Source organism: Budorcas taxicolor, chromosome 2 (assembly GCF_023091745.1).
Source record: "Budorcas taxicolor isolate Tak-1 chromosome 2, Takin1.1, whole genome shotgun sequence".
NCBI lineage: Eukaryota > Metazoa > Chordata > Mammalia > Artiodactyla > Bovidae > Budorcas > Budorcas taxicolor.
The window spans coordinates 101,097,586-101,121,732 of NC_068911.1; the positions used below are offsets into that span (position 1 = coordinate 101,097,586).

Here is a 24,147-nt window from a genome sequence, read left to right on the forward strand (position 1 = left end):
AAATTATTTCTGCCTTATTCAGAGGGAAAACGTGGCATGGCTTAACAGTATGCAATTTGTAATTATTTAACTGAATATTCTAATACCTGTTTACAATTTTATCTTAAGCAAACTTTTTTTTTTTTTTTTTTACATTCTTTAGGTTACATTTTTAGGCCTTGAGGCCAGTCAGTAGCATTGAATAATGTGCAGCTGACGGGCTTCAAAATATATTAAAAACATTAGAGAATGGAGAGTTTCCTTTAAAACATAAAAAACAAACTATGAATTCCTTTTGAAAATATTATCTGTAAAGAGAAAACCTGTTAGCCTAGTTAGCAAACTAAACAGAATTTATAAAATATTCTTATTGTAGCTTATATGCCATTAGATTTTAAAAGAAATCTTTCTGTAGAAGCATAATATACATAGAAATGTTTAAAATCACAAGTATACAATTCAATAAATTATCCCCAGGTGTACACATCAGTGTAAACCAATATTCAGGTCAAGAATGAGCATTATTATTATCTCAAGTGCTCCCTGGCGTTCTTCATCACTATCCCTGTCTTTCTCTTCAACATAACTCCTTTTTGACTCTTAAAACCACAGATTAGTTTTGCCTTTTATAAATAAAAATATACTATATGTATTTTCTGTCCATTTTTTCCTATTATTTTCATGAGATTCTTGCATATTGTTGCTTATAACTAATGTTTTCATTTTTCATTTATCTATTTCCATATATTCATCTTATAATGGATATTTAGGTTTTTTTTAGCTTTTGCCTATTTCTAAAAAGGTTTTTGTGCATATTGTGGACATGTTTTGTGCACATGTGCATGCTTTTCTCTTGCATATACAGTATATTAAAAGTAAAAATTCTAGGTCATAAAGTGTTGGTATGTTCAAATTTGGGGCTTCCCTGGTGGCTCAGCAGTAAAGAATCCACCTGCAATGCAGGAGATGGGGGTTCAATCCCTGAGTTGGGAAAGATCCCATGGAGGAGGGGAGGGCAACCCACTCCATTATTTTTGCCTGGAAAATCCCATGGACAGAGGAGCCTGGCGGATCACAGTCCACAGGATCGCAAAGAAACAGAGGCAACTGAACACAGCACACCCATAGCATGTTCAAATTTAATTGTTTCTTAGTTGCTAAATTGCGTCTGACTCTTTGCAAGCCCATGGACTGTAACCTGCCAGGCTCCTCTGTCCATGGGATTTCCCAGGCAAGAATACTGGAGTGGGTGGCCATTTCCTTCTCCACGGGATCTGCCCAACCCAGGGATCAAACCTGTGTCTCTTACTTGGCAGACAGATTCTTGACCACTGAGCCACAAGGGAACCGCTCAAATTTAATATAATTGACACTTTCAGTTATTTCCCAAATCAACTGAACCAATTTATATTCCCACTACTAGTGCTATGAGAGTTTTTGCCATTAGTCCTCAGTTTGGTGGAAGTGCAAAGGTATTTCTTTGATATGTTAATTTGTATTTCCTTGAATATTAATGAGTTGTGTATATTCTCACATCTTTATGTTCTCAGTCTAAACCAGATTTAATTTATTATCCACAATTACTTTTAATTAGTAAATTGTAGGTAAGTTTTTAACTTTGACCTTTAGCACCCAAAAGTGCTAAATAAGTGCAAGATAAGTGCAAACAGACTGTTATTGCTACGGTATGGTATAGGGCAATCATCAACCCTCAGGATGTTAACTCAACTTTTCCTAGTTTCTTAAGTCTTCTCAATGAAGTGATTTTAAAAACAACGTGGTTCAAAATTTTAGGTTAAAATTATATTCTAATTAGGGCTCCCAAAGTTAGTCAAGAAATAAGCTATTTCAATCAAATCAAATCTATTTACAACTTAGACAATGTAGTCCCTTTGCTACTCAGTAAAATTATTTTCACATTTCTTACATTCCCTAGTTCCCAAATTCTGTTTACTCATCTGATCTGATGGGTTTCACCCAGACCTCAAATCTGATCCAGAATTTAGAATTCAGGAGTGGTAGTGGATGAAAGGAAAAGAAACTGGAATCTGCATTTGCAAGTCAGTCACCTACATGAATCTGATGAATTATCCATTGTGGAAAAAACCTCATACTATGAAAATCTTGGAAAGATACATCAGCTGTTTTCTATATCCCATCAGAAAAAAATGAACCAGGACCAATGGATGAAATTTAAAGCAATTAGAGACAATATTAAAAGAGTTCTCTGTCAATAAGTTGTATCTAGCAAACTGACTAACGAAAATTGCTCTTTAGAGATTTCTGCATAGTAGATGGTATTAGATGATTATATAGGCTACCGTTAGTACATTCTTCACAAATATTAATAAAAACAGAATTTGCATTGTGTACATCTGCCAAGCCTAAAACAACTACAAATAGACATCATAATGGACAGACATAAACATTGACTTAATTTTTAGATCTTTATGTCTCTCATTCTTTGAAAGTGCTTCTTTTCTTAAACATAGCCAAGACCCTTAGTAATAAACTTAAGCTTTGAATCTCAATGAGGGTACTTGGCATAATGCAACAGCAAGCATAAGAATGCTTCAAATAAATTTCCATAAATATGAAGCAAGCCTGTTAATTTCTGTCTGATTTAATAAGAGGCTAGATAAATATACAAGAATGAAAGTTATAAATTATGTTTTACCTTTTTTTACCCACAACAATCATCTTACAGCAGATTAAAGTTTATAAATTGTGATTTTTACCTCATCTAATCACACCTAATATTGCTTCACAATTAGATAACTATAAGGAAATTGCAGCTTCAAACACTAGGTCTGCGATCAATTCAGTAAGTTCTTCTGCTTAAGATTACTTGTATTAATACTATAAATTTCAATATTGTGAATGTGATAAATTAAAAAATATTGATGTGTCAATATACATATAGACTTGTTTGTTTTTCAGAAGACTGAGGCAAAATGTCTAATTGCAAAGTCAATGTGGTTCTTTTTAAATGGTCTTTTTTTATTACTGATGTTCAAGAGATATGGAAATATTTGAAGAATTCTTCCTTTGTAGTTGAGAAAATTGTCTGACGTGCTTAGTAGGAAACACCTTACAAAGCAAAGGGTTCAGGCTGCATGGAGGTTTTCCCTCTGACTGACGAGACTCCAGGTTCTCACCTGGGAGGAGGAAATGGCGTAGACTTCTGTTATCACTTTCTACCCATGATGGATCTGTTAGTCTTCCAGTCCACGTTTCTGCTGGGGCTCCACGAGAGGCACATCTTCTATCTGCTTGCCTGCTCAGGTGTTTGGAAATACTGGCTGTTCTGGTTCATGTGGTGGCGGTGGTTTAGTCTTTAAGTCATGTCTGACTTTTGCTGACCCCACGGGCTGTAGCCCACCAGGCTCCTCTGTCCATGGGATTCTCCAGGCAAGAATACTGGAGTGGCTTGTCATCCTCCTCCAGGGGATCTTCCTTACCCTGACATTGGATCTGGGTCTCCTGGCTCATGTAGAGAGAGGCTTCTTTCCACTCCACCAGAGGCTATCGAAGGAGTAAGAGTCCCATACTTACTCTGTTCTTCAGATGAAAAGAGATGTAAGGAGGAACAAAGATAGACGACATCTAAAGAAATCTTGAGGATTTATGTTCATTCCAGAATAACAGAAATATTGCTTCTTAGAAGGAAAGCTGAAGAAACTTGAGAACTTAAATTTTAAAATTCTGGACTAATAGAGTTTGTCAGTTAGTATTATATCAATATAACTAATACTATATTATATTATATCTATTATATCAATACAACTTATATTGATATAATATATCAATATAACTCTTAGCAAGATGAAATGATGGCAAACTCAGGCAAAAACAAGAATCAATGGTATTCTTAAAGAAATCTGGTTACATGTAATTACAAGTTGCTCTTCCAAATAAATCTACTTATCCATTGACCATTTTAAAATATTAAGTAAAATGGTAACATTTATTGTGACTCAAGAAAAATATCTTGTAGGATTTCCCTGGTGGTCCAGACTCTATGCTTCCTGTGCAAGGAACATGGGTTCAACCCGATTGTAGAAATTCCAGTGTGGGAGAAAAAAAAAAAAGAAAGAAAAATACTTTGTAACACAATTTTATTTCTATATTGTTCATTCTTTCTAGATGTGTGTCATCACTACTGTGTGAATTCTGAATCCTGTACCATTGGAGATGATGGAAGTGTGGAATGTGTCTGTCCAATACGCTATGAAGGATCAAAATGTGAAATTGACAAATGTATAAGGTGCCATGGGGGACATTGCCTTATAAATAAAGACAGTGAAGATATATCTTGCAAGTAAGTAGACAGTTAACTTAATTTATAAAAGCATTTGAACCCAAAAGGACATTAACATTCTGGCAAAAAACAATGAGAACATGGTAAATTATTGTTTTTTAATTAATTTTTTAATTGGAGGATAATTGCTTTACAGAATTTTGCTGTTCTCCATCAAACATAAACATGAATCAGAAATTCAATATAGCGAGTGTTCCATTATCTCTTTCCTTTTTTTTTTTTTCCTACAAAGAGAGTTCAATTCATTTTGATTAAACCAAAACTTATTCAAAAAGTGTTAACGTACTTCTGGAAAACATGAACACTTATCGTGCAATAATATGGTCAGATCATTCCCTGTACAGAATATTCCTAATAGTAAGCATGCACAAGTGAAACGCAACATACCTTCAAAAAGCTTACGTAATACTTCTAAATTAGAATAGCTCGAACTTTTGTCTCATCATTATTATCAGTAATGAGTATTTACCTTTCTGATTTTACAAAGTGATCCTCTGGGAAAGGAACAAAAGACCTATTGAATGGAAACAAAATTTAATCTTTTTATCTGACTTGGAAAATTATGGTTAAAAATAAGTAGAAGGAATGATGCTTCCTAGGAAGCCACTGCAACCAAGATATCCAATTACATTTTTGTTGCACTGCCTTTTGCTCTTTGGCTTTGAGATCAAGTGAATGGAAGACAGAACTTTGCAGCTAAAGAGTGCCATTCAGTTTCTGTCATGAAACAGATTTATGCCACAGAGGTTAGAGACCAATTCTCACTCTGAACTTCTTTTCACAACCTTTTAAAAGAAGGGCTTATAAATGATTGAGCTCTATCCTTTGCCCTGTGTGTGTGTGTTAGTCATGTCCGACTCTTTTTGACCCCATGGACTGTAGCCCACCAGGCTCCGCTATACATGGGGTTCTCCAGGCAAGAATACTGGAGTGGGTTGCCATTTCCTTCTCCAATCATTTGCCCTAGGACTATAATAAATGAGAATAAGTGATAGAAAAGCACACCTTAAAATGTTCATGCCACAGCTTCCACTAAGACGGCCTCTGCGAGGGTTCCAGCCCTGAGTTATGTTACTCTGCCAAACAAAGTCCAATAAAATTTTATTACAGACATCAACATTTTTTTTTCTTTTTTATTTACTCTCATTTTAGAATTAATCTATGTGTGATCTGTTATCATTATAAATGACATTTACTCAAGCCCTCAAATTGGGTCATTTGAAAGTACACTATTTTTCAACTAAAGTCATTGAAAAATATGACTAATTATAACACATGCCTTTGATAAGTACATAAAAGTAAAATACATTTTTATTTAAGCTATCAAAATCATGTTTGCTCATTAAATTCATCAGTTCTTTGTGATAAAACTTGAGCATGGCAGAACTTGATTTTAGTTAGTGAGCATATATCTTTCTTTATGTCCAGTGTACCATGTCAGGAATGCCCTGTAGAATATTCTTTACAACCCCATTTCATTCACCCAGGAAATTGTGGACTGTCGTGTAAGAGAGGCTGAGAGGCATAGTTTCCAACCCAGTTTATCTTGGAGAAGCACATGCAGAGACACATACTGTTTCCATCACACAGGTCAGTTCCATGTGAGGAAGGAAGAATTGGATTCTAAGGACCCTCACTGTTGCCTACTGTACAGACAATATTGGCTTAACCAACCTAGAAACACTAGAACCCATAACCTGAGTAGACTTTTGAGGTTCCACATTACAGTTCCTGACTTAAATATCTTTTTGGAAAACTATATGTAAGAATGGATAAATAACATTTGCTAGCAGTGAGTAGATAGTGAAAGTTTAAAAATAGGAGTATATTATTTGATTTATCAAATAGGCTACAATAACATATGAACATGACAATGCAAACACAACTCCTTGTGTATCTTGAGACATTAGATGTTTGTTTTTATTTCTATGATACTTTTCATGCTAGCATTAAATAAAGTTTATAGGAATGTTGGGATTTCTATTTCATGGGTAAAGAACTGATACTAAAAATCACAACTGAGTTAAATTAAAGTTTTTATTTAAAAGAGAAAAATTCAAGCTGCATGTGTATTTGTGATTCCAAATACTGATGTGTTCCTAATGCCAAGCCTATGAGCTGTCAACTACAGTAGAAAATAGATACTCTGTCAAATATAATGAGTATAAGCTTTAAAACAGAACTAATTGTGTATTTTTCTCTCTTCCTTAGTAAACACTGATGAAGAAATGCTTGATCATAATTTTGAATAACCTAAATTATACCACTCTGATGTCAAATTGTTATGAGAATTCTTTCTGATTAATGGACAACTGCTAATTACAAATGGTGCATGCATGGGTGTATCTGTGTAACATTCTAAGAAATTAAATTATAATGAAAACTACATTAAAACATAAGCTGTACTATTTCATGTCCTACAATGATTTGGATAACTTATATTTCACATTTGAAATATCTGTCTTAAGTTTAGGATTCAAAGAAAACCTTTAGAAGGAGAACAGGGAAACATCTTTTATAATTCTTGGAAGCAGAAGTTTAAATGCAATCAATAAATAGAATATTTTCTCTTTTAAATGGTGATGTTTGGTGTATAGTTATCTTTTTGTGGAAAATTCTTTAATGTATAATGAGCTAATTTTTCTCTTTGATGTTATCCCTTTGATTGAACATGAAACTATAACTTTCTGTTCTTTGATTTTCAAGGAGGCTGGGCATGGAGAGCAAGGAAAAGTCTCCCAGTTCCATTTAACATATCAGACACCAATGCCATTAAAATGTATTTGCCTCACTTTGCTTCCATATTCAAATGCCTCTATAAATCATAAAGAATGTGATACTCTTTGTTAAATCTTTGAAACTTTAACCATTGCCTTCTTCCCCACATTTGTCTCCACTTTCACATATCTCCTTTTCCCATCTAGAACATAATTGACTCACTGCTTCTGTTCATCTTGAAAAGAACTGTGATATTTAAACCCATGTTCTTAAAAAAAAAAAAATCTTTAAATCAAATTCCTGGGAAAGTATAAGCAGTTCAGTACATTTCCAGCAACCCTACCACCCACACTAGGTCAAATAAATATGAAAATAATAAATAAACTATAAGATAGTCAATCAATTATTGCAAATATCTAACCTATCATTGGGCTTCCCTTGTAGCTCAGCTGGTAAAGAATTGGCCTGCAATGCAAGAGACCCCCATTTGATTCCTTGGGTCAGAAAGATCTCCTGGAGAAGGGATAGGCTACCCACTCCAGTGTTATTGGGCTTGTCTTGTGGCTCACACGATAACGAATCTGCCTGCAATGCAGGAGACCTGGGTTCGATCCCTGGGTTGGGAAGATCCCTGGAAGAGGGCATGACAACCCTCTCCAGTATTCTTGCCTAGAGAATCGCCATGAACAGAGGAGACTGGCGTGCTACAGTCCAAGGGGTCGCAAAGAGTAGAACATGACTGAGCACCTAAGCACTCAACCTCCTTGGGCATTACCCTTTGATAGATGTGCTGCAGTAGACGTCTGTCATGAAGAGAAGCAAAGTGATCAGCTAACGATATTTCAGCCTGATTTTTTTTTATTGAGGTTATGTCCAGATTTATTGTCATACCATTGATTACTTCATAGCAATTAGTGCTGACATCATCTCATAACCAGAGTATTGACACGATCTGTTGGCCAAGGCTATAACCATACTTCTCATGGAAGAGGTTTCCTCAATAATTTGGAATGTCAATGCACTTTACTCTGTTCCCCCAACAATTTTCAATGTCCAGCCTAATGGTATTTATTTATTTAAAAATGCAACATGACAAGTGAGAAATTTCTGTACTTTTTCTATTCTTATTATACTTTTTCTTTTCCATGTAGCAGTAGGCACAGTTTTTTATTCTTATCTCAGACAGGCAATGTACTGTAAATTAGAATCATTTCCAAAATGTTTCCAAGAAAGCCTACCTCATTACTTTGTTGCCATATTGCATATCATTCCTATAAAGTTACTGTTTATTTTTGCAGTGAATTGTTACCTTTTTTCCTTTAGCATAAAAAGAGTTTGACATTAATTACAGTACATATTCAGGGATAAACAGTGGTATAAAAGTGACTACAGGATAGTTCTATACATTCAAGCACAATGTGGAGTCTAAAACTCATAATAGTTCTTTGGACCAGACTTTTCAGTTTAGAAGGGAGAGCTGAAGCATTTGCTTCCAGAGTATTTGATAATGTGGTTTATAAATAGCAAAAAAAGTCACCAAACTCAAGTAATATGAAAAGGAAATAAGATACTGATATCTCCCTAAAGTGTAAATGACAGATCCCAAGGTATATTTTTCACACCTGTATCTAACTATATTATGTTTTATAGTAAACAAATGGGTTGAAAATTTGAAAATTACTGAAAGAAAAATTTTATGTCCTCATTCTGTTAAAAAAAAATCTTGGCCTCCAGCAAGTCTTTTTGTAAACCTTTTAGCCAGCTGCTTCATTACTCTTCTATGATGAATATCCTCATCTATAGAGAATTTGTGTGAGCTTTCAACAACAATCATGCCAATAACAATGAGGGTTTTTTTTTTTTTCTCTGTTGCTGCAGCTGCACTAATGGAAAGATTGCCTCTAGCTGCCAGCTATGTGATGGTTACTGTTACAATGGAGGCACATGCCAGCTGGACCCAGAGACAAATGTACCTGTGTGTTTGTGAGTATTTTATAATACTGTGGACATTTTATAATATGACTTTAGATGTGCATGGAATCTCTGCTCTATTGTTCTCCATTCTTGGGGTAACATATTTTAAATGAATGTTTCATGGACATCTCTGATCAAGTATTGTTCCTCATTGGTTCATGTACTACAGAACTTTCCCCTTCATTAATTTGCTATTGATTTCATAAGGAAGAGATCATTCACTCCTGAGCATCATACCTATTTCAAAGATTCAAACATCTTCGAACTTGGAAATGCCTGTAAAAATGCTTCTAATTTAATTGACCTTATTTAGATATATGAAACCCAGACATAATCATATTTATAAATGCTTTGGTACTTAGGGCCACTCTTTTCCAAGTACATAAGGTGTCTTTTCAAAAGTATAGTATTATTTGATATTTGTGTCAGATTTAGAGTGTTGTATTATGTAAACCTATTAAGCCCTTGTCTCTTTTGAAATACATTACATTGAATCTGGGTTTCTAAATCTTTGGAAAGTATTACAGATTCTCTACTCCTGAGAAAATCTGAAACTTAACACTTTTTTTCTTTTCAAACACTTGATTATCCAGAGTGGAAAACTTGAAATAAGACTATTCCTCTTATGTGACTTCTACTTTGAATTTTATCACTGCTTAACCAGAAGGATGATGCCCACATAGGATTCACGTCTGCATTCTGTTCCCCTCGTTGTCAGAGTAGATTGTGATGATTGTATATGAGAAAGAAGTGAGCATACCTAAGAAAAACTGTGTTAATATGCTACTATTAATATCTCTGTATGAAATAAACTTGAAATATATTTGGAAAAAAAGTCAGACACTTGATTTAGCTGTATTTTACTGAAATTCTGCAGATGCTCTGTGGGGTTTAAAAGTCAGCGCTGTGACCAGAAAGAGAACCCCTGTGATCACTACTGTCAGAATGAGGGGATTTGCACTTTAACTGCGTTTAATGAGCCGAGATGCAAGTAGGTTTAACCTTCCATTTACCGCTAAGCTTTGTGTGACATCATTTCAGGCCACAGTCCGTTGGTTTACATCATGAACATCCACATGCATTTCACAGTGTATACTTAATCTTGGGGTTCATCTGTGTCATACATACTTAACCTTTGCTTTGCTCATGTATGCACCACGGGCAGCTAGTGTGTAGAAAAATAATGGAGGGAATGAAAATACTTGTGGAACTGTCTCATAAAAATATGTTTGCTAGAATAGCGGCTTTTAATTAGACAAGGACAGAGCAGGTGTTTCTAGACTCTATTACTATACTAGATGCTATATTTGGAAAAGTGGCTTTTATTTAGTAACTTTTTTATTTCAAGCAGTGATGACACACATTGTTTTGATTCTTAACAAATACATTTATTTCCTCTGAGAAATTTCAGGGACCACATTTTGGGTAACTATGAACCTTTATAACAATGCAAGTTATTTTTGCATCTTGCATTGAGCTTTAGAGATGAACCATATCTGACATCCTCCTTAATAAATATTCCATGTAAACAGAAGTCCTGAATGGCAACCCCCAATAATAGCATATGGCAGTGTCTCAGAGGAGAAGGCAAGGGCAACCCACTCCAGTATTCTTGCCTGGAAAATTCCATGGGTGGAGGAGCCAGGTAGGCTGCAGTCCGTGGGGTTGCGAAGAGTTGGACATGACTGAGTAACTTCACTTTCATGCATTGGAGAAGGAAATGGCAACCCACTCCAGTGTTCTTGCCTGGAGAATCCCAGGGATGGGGGAGCCTGGTGGGCTGCCCTCTATGGGGTCGCACAGAGTCGGACACAACTGAAGCGACTTAGCAGCAGCAGCAACAGAGTACTTAGTGGTAGTTTTAAGGCACAATGGTATTAAAATTCAGATGTTTCATTTTCAAACCTCTATAATTTTTTTTGTAGACATCTATTTTGTTATTTAAGTAAATATTCTTTTTTACACAATTTCAAAAATGGGAAGTGATTAAAATAATCACATAGGAAAATATTTTTGTCTTTTTCTGGAAGATATTTGAATGTGTTAAATATTCATTCCTACATAAAATGCAATCAGAAATATCCCTTTAAATATTAGTCTATATAAAGTTCCATGCAAAAAAGTTGATTCACTTTTTCATTCATACTCAGGTTTAGCGCCTTGTGCAACTGAAGACAGAGACTAGATACCTTTTTAGTATTACCTCTGTCCTGCCTCCACCTAAGTTCCTCCAGTTATTCAGCAAATATTGATAAGAACCCGAAAGTGCTAAATCTTAGACAAATGAAAGTGAATGAAATTTATCCTGAACATCAAAGAGTTTACTAATTGGTGGTTTAGAAATTCATAAGAAACTAATTAACCTATGATAGTGTAGGTGTGAACAGAAGAAAAAAAAAAAAAACGAGGGCGGTGGAGTTTAAACAGGGCAAGCAATTTGTTTAGAATGGGAGATAGGAATACATGGAAGGCTTTACAGAGAAGGCAACCTCCTGTTGTCCATGTAGTTCAGGTAGTTGAGTGAGATTGGGAAAAACATCCTGAAAATAAAAATGAACATAAACAGAGACAAGAATGTGAGACTTAGTGGCCTCTCTAGGGAACTATGAGTGGATTAATACAGCTAGAATGAAAGGTAACTGTAGAATTGGGGAGGGGCTGAGGAGATAAAGCGGAAACATAAATTGTGCTCAGTCGCTCAGTCCTGTCTGACGCTGTGGACTGTAGACTGACTTTTGCGACCCTGTGGACTATAGCCGCCTGTCTTCCCTGTCCTTGAGATTTTTCAGGCAAGAATATTGGAGTGGAGTGCCATTTCCCACTCCAGGGGATCCTCCTGACCCAGGAATTGAACATATATTTCCTTTGTCTCCTGCATCGACAGTCAGATTCTTTACCACTAGTGCCATTGGAACCTGATTTATGCCAAAGTTAGAGGATGCCATAGGATGCTGAAAAGAATGTGTAGCCAAAGTGATCTGAGGCAGAGCTGAGGAGTTTGCTGTCAAAAGTGACTTAGTGGCATGTGGAAGAAATCCCTGGAGTTCAGCTTCAGGGATCTCACACCTAAAGGTTGGTGGTGGGAGTCAACATTTCAGGTGAAAAATGGTGGATGATAGTTCAAGAGTTAGTAAATCCAGGGAGATCCTTGGCCAAACATTGGTCTATGTACTTACAGTACCTCATTTTAAGGACCAAGGCAATACCTGCTGTGGGGCCCAGTCTTTGTATGTCTTGTCCCTTTCTCACAATTCTCAAGCAAATTATACATGACCTTTCAGCACCCCTGCTCCATCAATAGGTCTCAGGAAATTACCTATCTAGCAGATGCCTTGTATCGGCACCAGAGTAAATATCTCTTGTGGGCATAATAGCCCATTTTAATGTTCTCCTTCACTTTTCACTCTTATTATGTATCATCAGAGACACTGGACCTTTTAAGATATAATCAGCTTCTGATAAACTCAGCCAGGAAATGTACGTTAATTGGAGAGGTTCAGCACAAACACCTGATACATGTTTGTGTATCTTCATTTCTATCTGCTTTGGACTTAATTGAAATTGTGTCTGTGTTGTGATTTTCTACACTTTAAAATTTATTTTATGGTATAAGTAATGCTTACTGAATTCCTCAAATGATTTAAGCCATGAAAAGAAGCATAGAAGAGATGATATTCTGTTATTCATTCATTAATCCATTCACCAAATATGTATCGATAACCTATGATGAGTGAGACCCTGTGTATAATTAGAAGAAGAATTAATAACAGCTAAAACTGGCTTAGTAGACACCTCATTGGTTCTAAAGTCCATGCCCTGGTTAAAACTCCTATTCTGTACTGCTTTCTTTGTGCTGAGTAACTCCAATAAGGTTTTTATTTTTGAAGAACATGAAATTCATTTTGGGTAGATGAATGGATTTTCAAAAGTTAAAATACCATTTAACAATTGTTATAAAAGAAATATGACTGAAGGTTTGTGAGGAAACAGCTGAACAGAGATCAGTTAATGATGACTAGTGAGAGAGAGAAAGGCTTAACAGATGAAGTGATATTTTAACTGTATTTTGAAAAAATGTTTAGTAATTTTATGGGGGGAAATGGCTGAAAACCTTTCTTGAAAGAGGAATAGCACAGTCAGAGAATAGGTCTGCAAATAAAAAGTGAAGGTTGTTGAGATTAGAACATAGCTATATGGTATAATGGGTAGGAGGAGAATACTAATGACATGTTTGTGGGCCAGATTGTGAGGTATATTTTCTGCATGACATAAGAGTGTGCTTATAAGAAAGAAGATTGGAGCATTAAGGATGGAATTCTAGGAGACATCAGTGTTTTATACTGTGTTATGGAAGAATCAATAAATGTAAATGAGAAGAAATAGAATGTGGAGCGAGCTTGTCAAAGAGTAGGTACCTCCAAGTCAAAGGAATGGAGTGTGTCCAAGAATATCAACTCCAGATACTTCAAAGAGGTTAAGAATTCAATGTGATTTATTGAATTTTGCAAGTAGATGGTCATTATGAGAGATGTTTTGCAAGTGCTATTTGGTTAAAAACAGACTATAAATTGGAAAGTGAAAGGAAAGAAAGTAGAAAAAAATGTAGATTCCTTTCTGAATCCTTGACAGTGTATTAAATGAATGAAAAACATGGTAATTTCAAGGAGAAGTGGGATCTAGGGAAAAATATTTTCATGACAAAGAAAATGTAAATATTCAAGAAGATCATTCTTTCACTATTTATTAAAGCCTATTGTTAAGGAACTAAGAAGGATAGATGATTCATATTTTATACTCATTTTTCCTAGAGGTGAAATTTGTAGAATATGGAAAATTTCCTAGTTACACTGAAGTAATTTATAATTCATTTGGTACTAAAATGTAAATAAATAAAAATAAATTTAGTATAAACTGTCTGTGCTCATATAAAATTTCTCATCTAAGACAATATTAAGCCCTCCAGACATCATTCTAGTGGTGAGTTTCCTCATAAGGGGAAATTTTTGGAAGCACAGATTTTAGCTTCAGATTTCATTTGGTAGTGGTCATATATCTTTAATGAAAAGCCACTAAGTATTATTTCATTTAAAAGCCTTTACAGGAAACAGAAATTGCTTTAAAAGGTAAGATAGTAGTTTTATTGGTACTACATTATTATTATTATTTTGTAGAAGGAAAGCTTTTAATTGTATAGAAGTTATACTTTTCTGGAAAATCTATAAAGCATTCAGATCTATGAGGTTGACAGTTTTTTATACATAGAAATTTCATTACCTTGTGTTTCAATTTAAGAAATAGATTTGTTCTTTGAAAGCCTTCACTTTTGTCTCTTAATGGCTATTTTCACTTATTACTATGTGTAAAGAAAAAGAAAACCCCAAAGAAAAGCCAAGGAAAAAAATGAAAATCTAATGCTTTTTTTAAGGTTTATTTGGAGAGACTTTTGACATTAATTAAAGTATATATATTGAACAATGTTAAAGCCAAATTTAAAAAAAAATGAATAGGTATTATTTTAAAAGCAATGTATTGTTAAACAATTTTTGCTGTGAGATGCAGAAATTATTAAATCTGTGAACTCAATAGCAAGTTAACTATATCTTCCTTCTTCTTAAATTTCTCCCTAGGATCAGACTTTTATTTATATTGACTTGAAGTTATTTTTAAAGCATAAACCAGCCTCCACAAGACTATCTCCCAGCAACACCCACAGCACATTTCACGCTCTAGTAGCCACCCTACTTCTATCACTGCAGACACAGGTACATATAACAACCTTGCCACATAGCCATGGGACCATTCCACACCTAAAGGTCTTTGCTTACATAGCTCACACAAATGTCTCTCATGCCTTTTTCCACTTCAATCTTCTCATTTCATTGATCTCAAGTCAAGATTACTCTTTGCATATGAATAGTAAATATTAGTTGACTTAGACATAACTGAGCTTTTTTAAGAGAAAAATTAAATATTCAGGGTTCACCAGAAAAAGAAAGAAATAATAGATATATATCATACATTACATATGTTATATATTGATGTATATGTACATGGAGAGAGAGACATTTATTATAGGAATTGACTAATCCAGTTATGGAGGCCAAGAATCCCAGGATCTACTGTCTGTAAGCTGGAGAACAGAGAAATCTGGTGGTATAAATAAGTCCAAATCTGAAGGCCTAAGAACCTGGGAATTAAGCCAGTCCAAGTCCAAAGAACCAAAAATCAGGAGCATGGATATGCAAGGGCAGGAGATGATGGATGTCCCAGCTCAAACAGAGAAAGCAAACCTCCTCTTCTCCTGCCTTTTTGTTCTATTCAGACCCTTCAGCAGGGTCATAATTAAATATTTGTGTTTAATTTTTCTCTGTGATTTTATAATCTATTTCTTGACACTTTAATATACCAAAATATATCAGGGCATATATGTAGCTTACTGGTGCCTAACTTTTCCATCTATTTCTTATTATGAACACCTAGCTTAGAAGAGCCACAGTCCATAAGAACTAGAGTCCCAAGTGTCCGTCCCTTGATTTCTCTCCATCTTGCCTTTTTAAATAACAAAAATACTGGCTATCTTTTTTTGCTATATTAATTCATCAACAAATTTGTATTAAACACTTACTGTATCCCAGAACTGGACATGGATCAACAGACTGGTTCCAAATAGCAAAAGGAGTACGTCAAGGCTATATATTGTCACCCTCCTTATTTAACTTATATGCAGAGTACATCATGAGAAACGCTGGGCTGGAAGAAACACAAGCTGGAATCAAGATTGCCGGGAGAAATATCAATAACTCAGATATGCAGATGACACCACCCTTATGGCAGAAAGTGAAGAGGAACTAAAAAGCCTCTTGATGAAAGTGAAAGAGGAGAGCAAAAAAATTGGCTTCAAGCTCAGCATTCAGAAAACTAAGATCATGGCATCTGGTCCCATCACTTCACTGGAAATAGATGGGGAAACAGTGGAAACAGTGTCAGACTTTATTTTGGGGGGGCGCAAAATCACTGCAGATGGTGATTGCAGCCATGAAATTAAAAGACACTTATTCCTTGGAAGGAAAGTTATGACCAACCTAGATAGCATATTCAAAAGCAAAAACATTGCTTTGTCAACAAAGGTCTGTTTAGTCAAGGCTATGGTTTTTCCAGTGGTCATGTATGGATGTGAGAGTTGGACTGTGAAGAAAACTAAGCGCTAAAGAATTGATGCTTTTGAACTGTGGTGTTGGAGAAGATAGTTGAGAGTCCCTTGGACTGCAAGGAGATCCATCCAGTCCATCCTAAAGGAGATCAGTCCTGGGTGTTCATTGGAAGGACTGATGTTGAAGCTGAAACTCCAATACTTTGGCCACCTCATGCGAAGAGTTGACTCATTGGAAAAGACCCTGATGCTGGGAGGGATTGGGGGCCGGAGGAGAAGGGGACAACAGAGGATGAGATGGCTGGATGGCATCACCGACTTGATAGACATGAATTTGGGTAAAATCTGGGAGTAGGTGATGGACAGGGAGGCCTGGCGTGCTGCAATTCACAGGGTCGCAAAGAGTCAGACGCGACTGAGCGGCTGAACTGAACTGAACTGATATCCCAGAAAACAACCTAGGCACTGAAGTTTATTTCAGTGAACAAAACAGAATAAAATATTTGACTAGTGAAGCTGAAAGATGAATGATTACTATTATTGGTGGAACTTAGGAAATATTTACTTTCTAAAAATAAGTTTCTGTGTAATTCACATTCTTGTTCAAAAGAAAAAGCCAAGTTTAAAATCATTGTTTGTCAACCAAAAAGGGAGAACCAAAAAAGTCTAACTTTTATATTACACTGCCTTTGAAGTCATATCAATTCAGGTACACACTGTTTTGAAAATAATGATATGGCAGAATTTCAAGACATTTCTCATAAAATATGTTATTGCTTTTTGCCCATAGGAGGACCAATTCTCCATGTGGTTAAAAACAATTTAGCACTGTTAGTTTTTATGTTTTACTTCTTCATTTCAAGCAGAAGCTAAAAACAACCTGATATGAGCATGAGCATTTTCCCCAATCTATTATTTGTTTCCCTTTGTTTCTGTTTGCTTGTTTTGGTTTGGTTAGATTTATTTGGGCATAATTTCTCTCTCTCTCTCTCTCTCTCTTTTTTTTTTCTTGAGAAACAAGGTTTTCCATGCAGTTATCTCCTTTATCTGATCATCCGCATGTGTGTGGTTACATTTTTCATATTATGATAGTCCATACTTTATGGTTAGAATTGAATTGACTTCTCATCCTTCTTTGGTCTTTGGACATGGAACATATTTCTTTGAAACTGACCTGGGAATGCTGCCTGTTCTACTTCCTGCCCCTCTAAATGTAGATGTCTGTTTCTCTCTGGCAGATTGTAAATTTCTTCAAGTAAGAAGTTGTATTTGAAGTATCTATTTGCTACACAGCTAGCAGGCATTCTGTGTGTAATATGTGTTAACTAATGTTGCTAAAATATATTGTCCTAGTGCCTGTATTGTATTATGAGATCTGACAGCATATGATATGAGCAACTTGCTGTCATCATTGTAATACCACATCTTACTTCCTTGATACATTTTTGAAAATTGTAAGAGTCAGAAGAAAAGATTGATTCATCATGATTTTCGGTTCTCCTTTTCATCTCTATGATTTCTTCTAAAACTATTATACCACTGTTTATTATAACACTGTTTCCTGAGTGTTCTAGAACTGAGGTTAAATATATGTCTACAAAAGAAACCAAATAGGCTTAATTTACCTATCTTAACTTATTAGAACTTAATTGTACTCATTTTTGTTCTCTCTTCTCCTTGCTTTTTGTTTGTTGTTTTTGCTCTGATATTTTCTCCTGTCAAAAAAGAAAGAAAAAAAGAAAAGAATGAAAGAGATGAAAGTAAGGAATAGCCCATGCCCTTCAAGGACTCTAATCTATTTGAGCAAAGAGATGAGGCAGGAAAGAATATGGCAGGGACTCTGGGGATGTTAGCAGTGTAAGATAAGTGGTGCTTCTGGAGGAGTGTTGGACAATGATGTTATACACTGAAATAGTTCTGAGGCACATAGGCTGTCTAGCTAAAATTTGAAATGTATTCATAAGCAGTAGAGGAACACTAATAACATTTGACATACAAATTTTCTCAATCATGTGAGTATTTTCAAAAGGTTTTGATGACACAGTTGTTGTTCAGTTGCTCAGTTGTATGCAACTCTTTGTGACCCCATGGATTGCAGCAAGCCAGGCCTCCCTGCCCTTCATTATTTCCTGGAGTTTGCTCAGACTCATGTCCATTGAGCTGATGATGCCATCCAACCATTTCATTTTCTGTCACCTTCTTCTCCTGCTGATGTCAGGTGATGACATGGTACTCTGCTAGAATAAGAAGCAATGTGTTTAAAAACCAGATTTTAAAATGAATCCCAACTTACAAAGGATAGGAAGACAATTATTTAGTTAAAAACATGACATTTTAGAAGTGATTTGTTGGTAAACAGGGCACAAAAAAGAGCCAAGAGATAGAAGACCTTGTATCTCAAGATGGCAGTTTGTTTTGTTGGTTTCACCTTTCTTCTTTTGACTCATTTGTCATCTTAATATGGAAATGCTGATCCTATACTTACTAAAGTTATTTTGAGAATTAAAAAATGTAATACCAATTTAAAAAACAGAATATTGTTTTCAACACAGTAAATACTTAAAAAAAATAGAATTGTAAAACTGCTGAAACAGATCATATAATATGATCAGAGGTTGGCATAATTTGGACTTTAGGGAGTTTGGAGGCAAAAAATAAAGTGTGAGGCTCTTAAAAAGTGCTCATTATTAAAAGTAAGCAGAACATGGCATAAAAAATAATTAGAAGTGCTATGATAGTAATAGCAATAGTGACTAGAAAGGGAACTACCATAAATAAAGTCCAGCTCGAGTCCGATGAGGGACAGGAGAGAAGGGCAGGGCAGCAGGCCCACCCTTGAACACCTCAGAAAATACACAGGAACTAGCTTTCGAAACATTTTCAAAATAGATTTTAAAAATGCAGACGGATGCAAAATGAATATACAAGTACCAAAGGGAATTCATTAAGAGAATGATCTGAAAATTAGGCATTTTGTCGTTTTCTTTGGTTTTGTGATTGTTCCACCTAATTATTTGCTTAAAAGTTTCACATTGTTTTCTAGGTCCTTAGGGTGAGGATCTAGAAAACATAAGGAAATGTACAGGTCCTAGACAAACCTTTGTTGGAGTTTAAGGGAAAGAGAGAATGATTTCTATTTCTGTCACACATTTTTAAAAGGTAGGAATCATTCTCCTACATTACAACAACTAAATAAAGCCCTGGTTTCTCAAACTGCTGGCTTTGCTGAAAGGAGAGGACAGGGTTTAGTCTTCTCCAGCTCTGCTGTCAGACTGGGCAACACCCCTCCATGTGGACCAGCGACCCAGTGGCCCCATACAGAATATTTGAGATGAGCCCAAGCAAGTTGTCAGAAGAGATTTCAAACAGATCACAATGTTTCGGCAGGGCTTTTGAGCAATTCAGTTTAGCAGCCTATGTTGTCCACATTTCAAGAGTCAGGTCACCACCTCATGTCCCTTATTTGTTTTCTGCCCCTTGGCATATTGTCAAAGCTCAAAACATGAAATGTGCATGTCATTTGGAAGAGTAAAGGCCAAGAAAATCTGCCATATCAATATATATCTATTATTCCAGGTAACAAGTTATAGCTTGTTCTAGTTTTTGCCATGTTAGTCATGTCATGGGGGAAGAAAAAAAAATGCAGATACCATGTTTTTCTATAAAAATTCAAAGTCAGTTTGTGCTTTGAGAGTACAGGTGGCACTGCCTAACAGAAAACAGTCATTACAGAGTTCTATATGGGACAACTGTTGTTATGAGGCCTTGATGGAGTCACATTATTTTCCCTTGATTCTGGAACATGTTCATGGCCTTTAATATAATCCTTCAGTTCAGTTCAGTCTGTTAGTTGTGTCTGACTCTTTGTGACCCCATGAATCCAGCATGCCTCCTTGTCCATCACCAACTTTCGGAGTTCACCCAAACTCACATCCATCAAGTCGGTGATGCCATCCAGCCATCTCATCCTCTGTCGTGCCCTTCTCCTCCTGCCCCCAATCCCTCCCAGCATCAGGATCTTTTCCAATGAGTCAACTCTTCGCATGAGGTGGCCAAAGTATTGGAGTTTCAGCTTCAGCATCAGTCCTTCCAACAAACACCCAGGACTGATCTCCTTTAGGATGAACTGGTTGGATCTCCTTGCAGTCCAAGGGACTCTCAAGAGTCTTCTCCAACACCACAGTTCAAAAGCATCAATTCTTCAGTGCTTAGCTTTCTTTATAGTCCAACTCTCACATCCATACACGACCACTGGAAAAACCATAGCCTTGACTAGATGGACCTTTGTTGTCAAAGCAACATCTCTGCTTTTCAATATGTTATCTAGGTTGGTCATAACTTTTCTTCCAAGGAGTAAGCGTCTTTTCATTTCATGGCTACAATTGCCATCTGCCATGATTTTGGAGCCCCCAAAATAAAGTCTGACACTGTTTCCACTGTTTCCCCATCTATATCCCATGAAGTGATGGGTCCAGTTGCCATGATCTTAGTTTTCTGAATGTTGAGCTTTAGCCAACTTTTTCCCTCTCCTCTTTCACTTTCATCAGGAGGCCATTTAGTTCCTTATTTGGAACCAATCTGTTGTTGCCGGGGTCCAGCCCTGGTGGATCCAGAGTGATTCGAAGGTGGGGATGGAGTCGGCATCCTGGAAAAAACTTATTTAATTACAGATATAGAGGGAGATTAGAAACAGATAGTGTAGTAGGAGAATTAGTGGAAAAAAGAGGCTGAACAACTGGTTTACATGGAATACCAGTCACCACCTATGTAGGCCACAGGCGTCTTTCCATTCTCCCAAAGGAGAGGAGGCACTGAGGCCTCCCCAGTCCGATCTCAGAAGCCCAGGCAGAATTAGCAGGCTTGGTGAGTACCCACATTTCAGATGGGAATTCAGCCAGGAAAATGGGGAGCAAGACAGAAACGACACGGGGGAGTCAGTCTTTCCAGAAACTGATCCGATTTCTTTATTTTTCAGGTTTGTTTATATACCTTTTTGTTATACATAGGGATGAATACAGAGTCACGTGGGGGTCAGCAGACCTGACCCTTGTCACAATCAGGTGCTTCATATAAAATTATACAAAGGTGTTATGAGTTTCATCATCTTTTGGCCATGAGGTCTGCTGACATTTTATGGCCCTTTCCGATACCGGTCAGTTAACCAGAAAACTTATTTTTCCAGGGGTGATTTTTTCTTAAATCAGGTGCCACCCTCCAAATAAAGTTGCATTCCTATAGGGTGAGGGTGTAGTGAGTTACAATCAAGAAAGGAATTTACTTAACCTAAGGTTTAACATGATTAATCTTAAAGGTTAATACTTATTTCTCCTATATGCTAGTAATATTCATTATAAGGGCAGGAATATGGAGATTTAGAAGCAAATATTGGCTCAATAAATGTAAACCCTTCACCAATGTTCCCCTTAAGATCTATTTTGTTTTAAGATACTGATAAAGTTACATTTTTACATAGCATAGTGATTTATAACAAAGTACAGTGGTCTATAATAAAAGAGAAAATTCATTAACTCAAAAAGTCTAGTATTGCTAACATCAAATAACTACTATATTTCCTTTTCTATATTCCAAATACATTGATTAATATATTCCCAGGTGCCTAAGGATATGGAGGCCTGATGGCAATCATTGACTCATCAATGAAAAAAGACCTATGCTAATACTCCAAACTCTCTGTGCTGTTTATGGTTGAGAGGTTGTCACACAAGCTAGGCTGTCAGCAGAGAGGTTTGATTTGAGACATCCTTGTCACACCCAGGGCAGGGAATTAGCAGTAATTATTGGCAGGACAAATGAAAAAACCCTTCACCAATATAATTCCTAATCATCCTACTAATACTATACTAATGATCTTCTAACTTCTCAAAAGAGTCTGTTTTTAGAAAGTTTTAAAACATCTCGTGCCTCTCACAGTTGGGAGGCTGTTAACAGTCACATGCGGCCGGACGAGCCTGATCAGGCAGGCCAGAGAAACTTCAGTGTTCATAAGTTGAAACACTCATCATGCCCAGGAATTTTTATTAACTGGAGCTGCAAGTTAACTCCTTCTCTGAGAGAAATGGTTATGGGGGAGAGCTCCCCGTAAAGTACTCTGGTTTTGGGGGTAGATGCTCGGGAACAGGGGGTTTCCTGAGGCTTGATCACGCCTTTGCGTATGCCAAGCTTCCTTCCTCATGACATTTGCCATGGGCGGAGTTCCTCACGCTGGCTCCCAACATGTTGTTCCATGTCCAGTTCTACCTGTTGCTTCCTGACCTGCATATAGGTTTCTCAAGAGACAGGTCAGGTGGTCAGGTGGTCTGGTATTCCCATCTCTTTCAGAATTTTCCACAGTTTATTGTGATCCACACAGTCAAAAACTTTCACATAATCAATAAAGTAGAAATAGATGTTTTTCTGGAACTCTCTTGCTTTTTCCATGATCCAGTGGATGTTGGCAATTTGATCTCTAGTTCCTCTGCCTTTTCTAAAACCAGCTTGAACATCTGGAAGTTCACGGTTCACATATTGCTGAAGCCTGGCTTGGAGAATTTTGAGCATTTTACTAGTGTGTGAGATGAGTGCAATTGTGCGGTAGTTTGAGCATTCTTTGGCATTGCCTTTCTTTGGGATTGGAATGAACTCTGACCTTTTCCAGTCCTGTGGCCACTGCTGAGTTTTCCATATTTGCTGGCATATTGAGTGCAGCACTTTTACAGCATCATCTTTCAGGAATTTAAATAGCCCAACTGGAATTCCCTCACCTCCACTAGCTTTGTTCGTAGTGATGCTTTCTAAGGCCCACTTGACTTCACATTCCAAGATATCTGGCTCTAGGTGAGTGATCACACCATCATGATTATCTTGGTTGTGAAGATCTTTTTTGTACAGTTCTTCTATGTATTCTTGCCTCCTCTTCTTAATATCTTCTGCTTCTGTTAGGTCCATATCATTTTTGTCCTTTATTGAGCCCATCTTTGTATGAAATATTCCCTTGGTATCTCTAATTTTGCTGAAGAGATCTCTAGTCTTCCCCATTCTGTTGTTTTCCTCTTTCTTTGCATTGATCGCTGAGGAAGGCTTTCTTTATCTCTCCTTGCTGTTCTTTGGAACTCTGCATTCAGATGCCTATATCTTCCCTTTTGCCCTTTGCTTTTCACTTCTCTTCTTTTCACAGCTATTTGTAAGGCTTCCTCAGACATCCATTTTATTTTTTTTTGCATTTCTTTTCCATGGGGATGGTCTTGATCCCTGCCTCCTGTACAAAGTCCCGAATCTCCATGCATAGTTCATCAGGCACTCTATCAGATCTAGTCCCTTATATCTATTTCTCACTTCCACTGTATAATCGTAAGGAATTTTACTTAGGTCATACCTGAATGGTCTGGTGGTTTTCCCTACTTTCTTCAATTTAAGTCTGAATTTGGCAATAAGGAGTTCATGATCTGAGCCACAGTCAACTCCCAGTCTTCTTTTTGCTGACTGTATAGAGCTTCTCCATCTTTGGCTGCAAAGAATATAATCAATCTGTTTTTGGTGTTGACCATCTAGTGATGTCCCTGTGTGTCCATGTAAACTCCATAGTAGTTTAATTGGTGTAGTTTAATTGGATTTAACATTCCAAATTATTTTTCTCTCTCTTATTTGACTGCATTTCCCAGATTTTACTGCTATGAAAAAGCAAAAGTTTCAGATGCTTTTAACAGTAAAAGTTTATTTCCTGCTCAAGTTCCATCCAGCATGCATGCATGCTGTTGCTTCAGTCATGTCCAACTCTTTGTGATCTTATGAAACTGTAGTCCACAAGGCTCCATGGGATTCTTCAGGCAAGAGTCCTGGAGGGGCTTGCCATGTCCTTCTCCAGGGGATCTTCCTAATCCAGGGATTAAACCCACATCTCTTACATCTACCTGCATTGGCAGGCAGGTTCTTTACCACTAGCTCCACTTGGAAAGCCATGGAACAAGTGGAAAAAAAAATAATAAACTTCCAACCTAGTACTTAATAA

At 36.5% G+C, this 24,147-nt stretch overlaps 1 protein-coding gene across 1 annotated transcript in view; it reads left to right on the forward strand.

The window, feature by feature from the left end:
* The window catches only part of LRP1B (LDL receptor related protein 1B), a 1,834,206-nt gene that overhangs the window by 1,777,794 nt on the left and 32,265 nt on the right, over positions 1-24,147 (forward strand). Inside the window, exons 85-86 of the mRNA XM_052653145.1 lie at positions 4,126-4,300; positions 8,897-9,001. Of these exons, the coding sequence (XP_052509105.1) occupies positions 4,126-4,300; positions 8,897-9,001 (280 nt within the window). The remainder of the gene's footprint in view (positions 1-4,125; positions 4,301-8,896; positions 9,002-24,147) is intronic.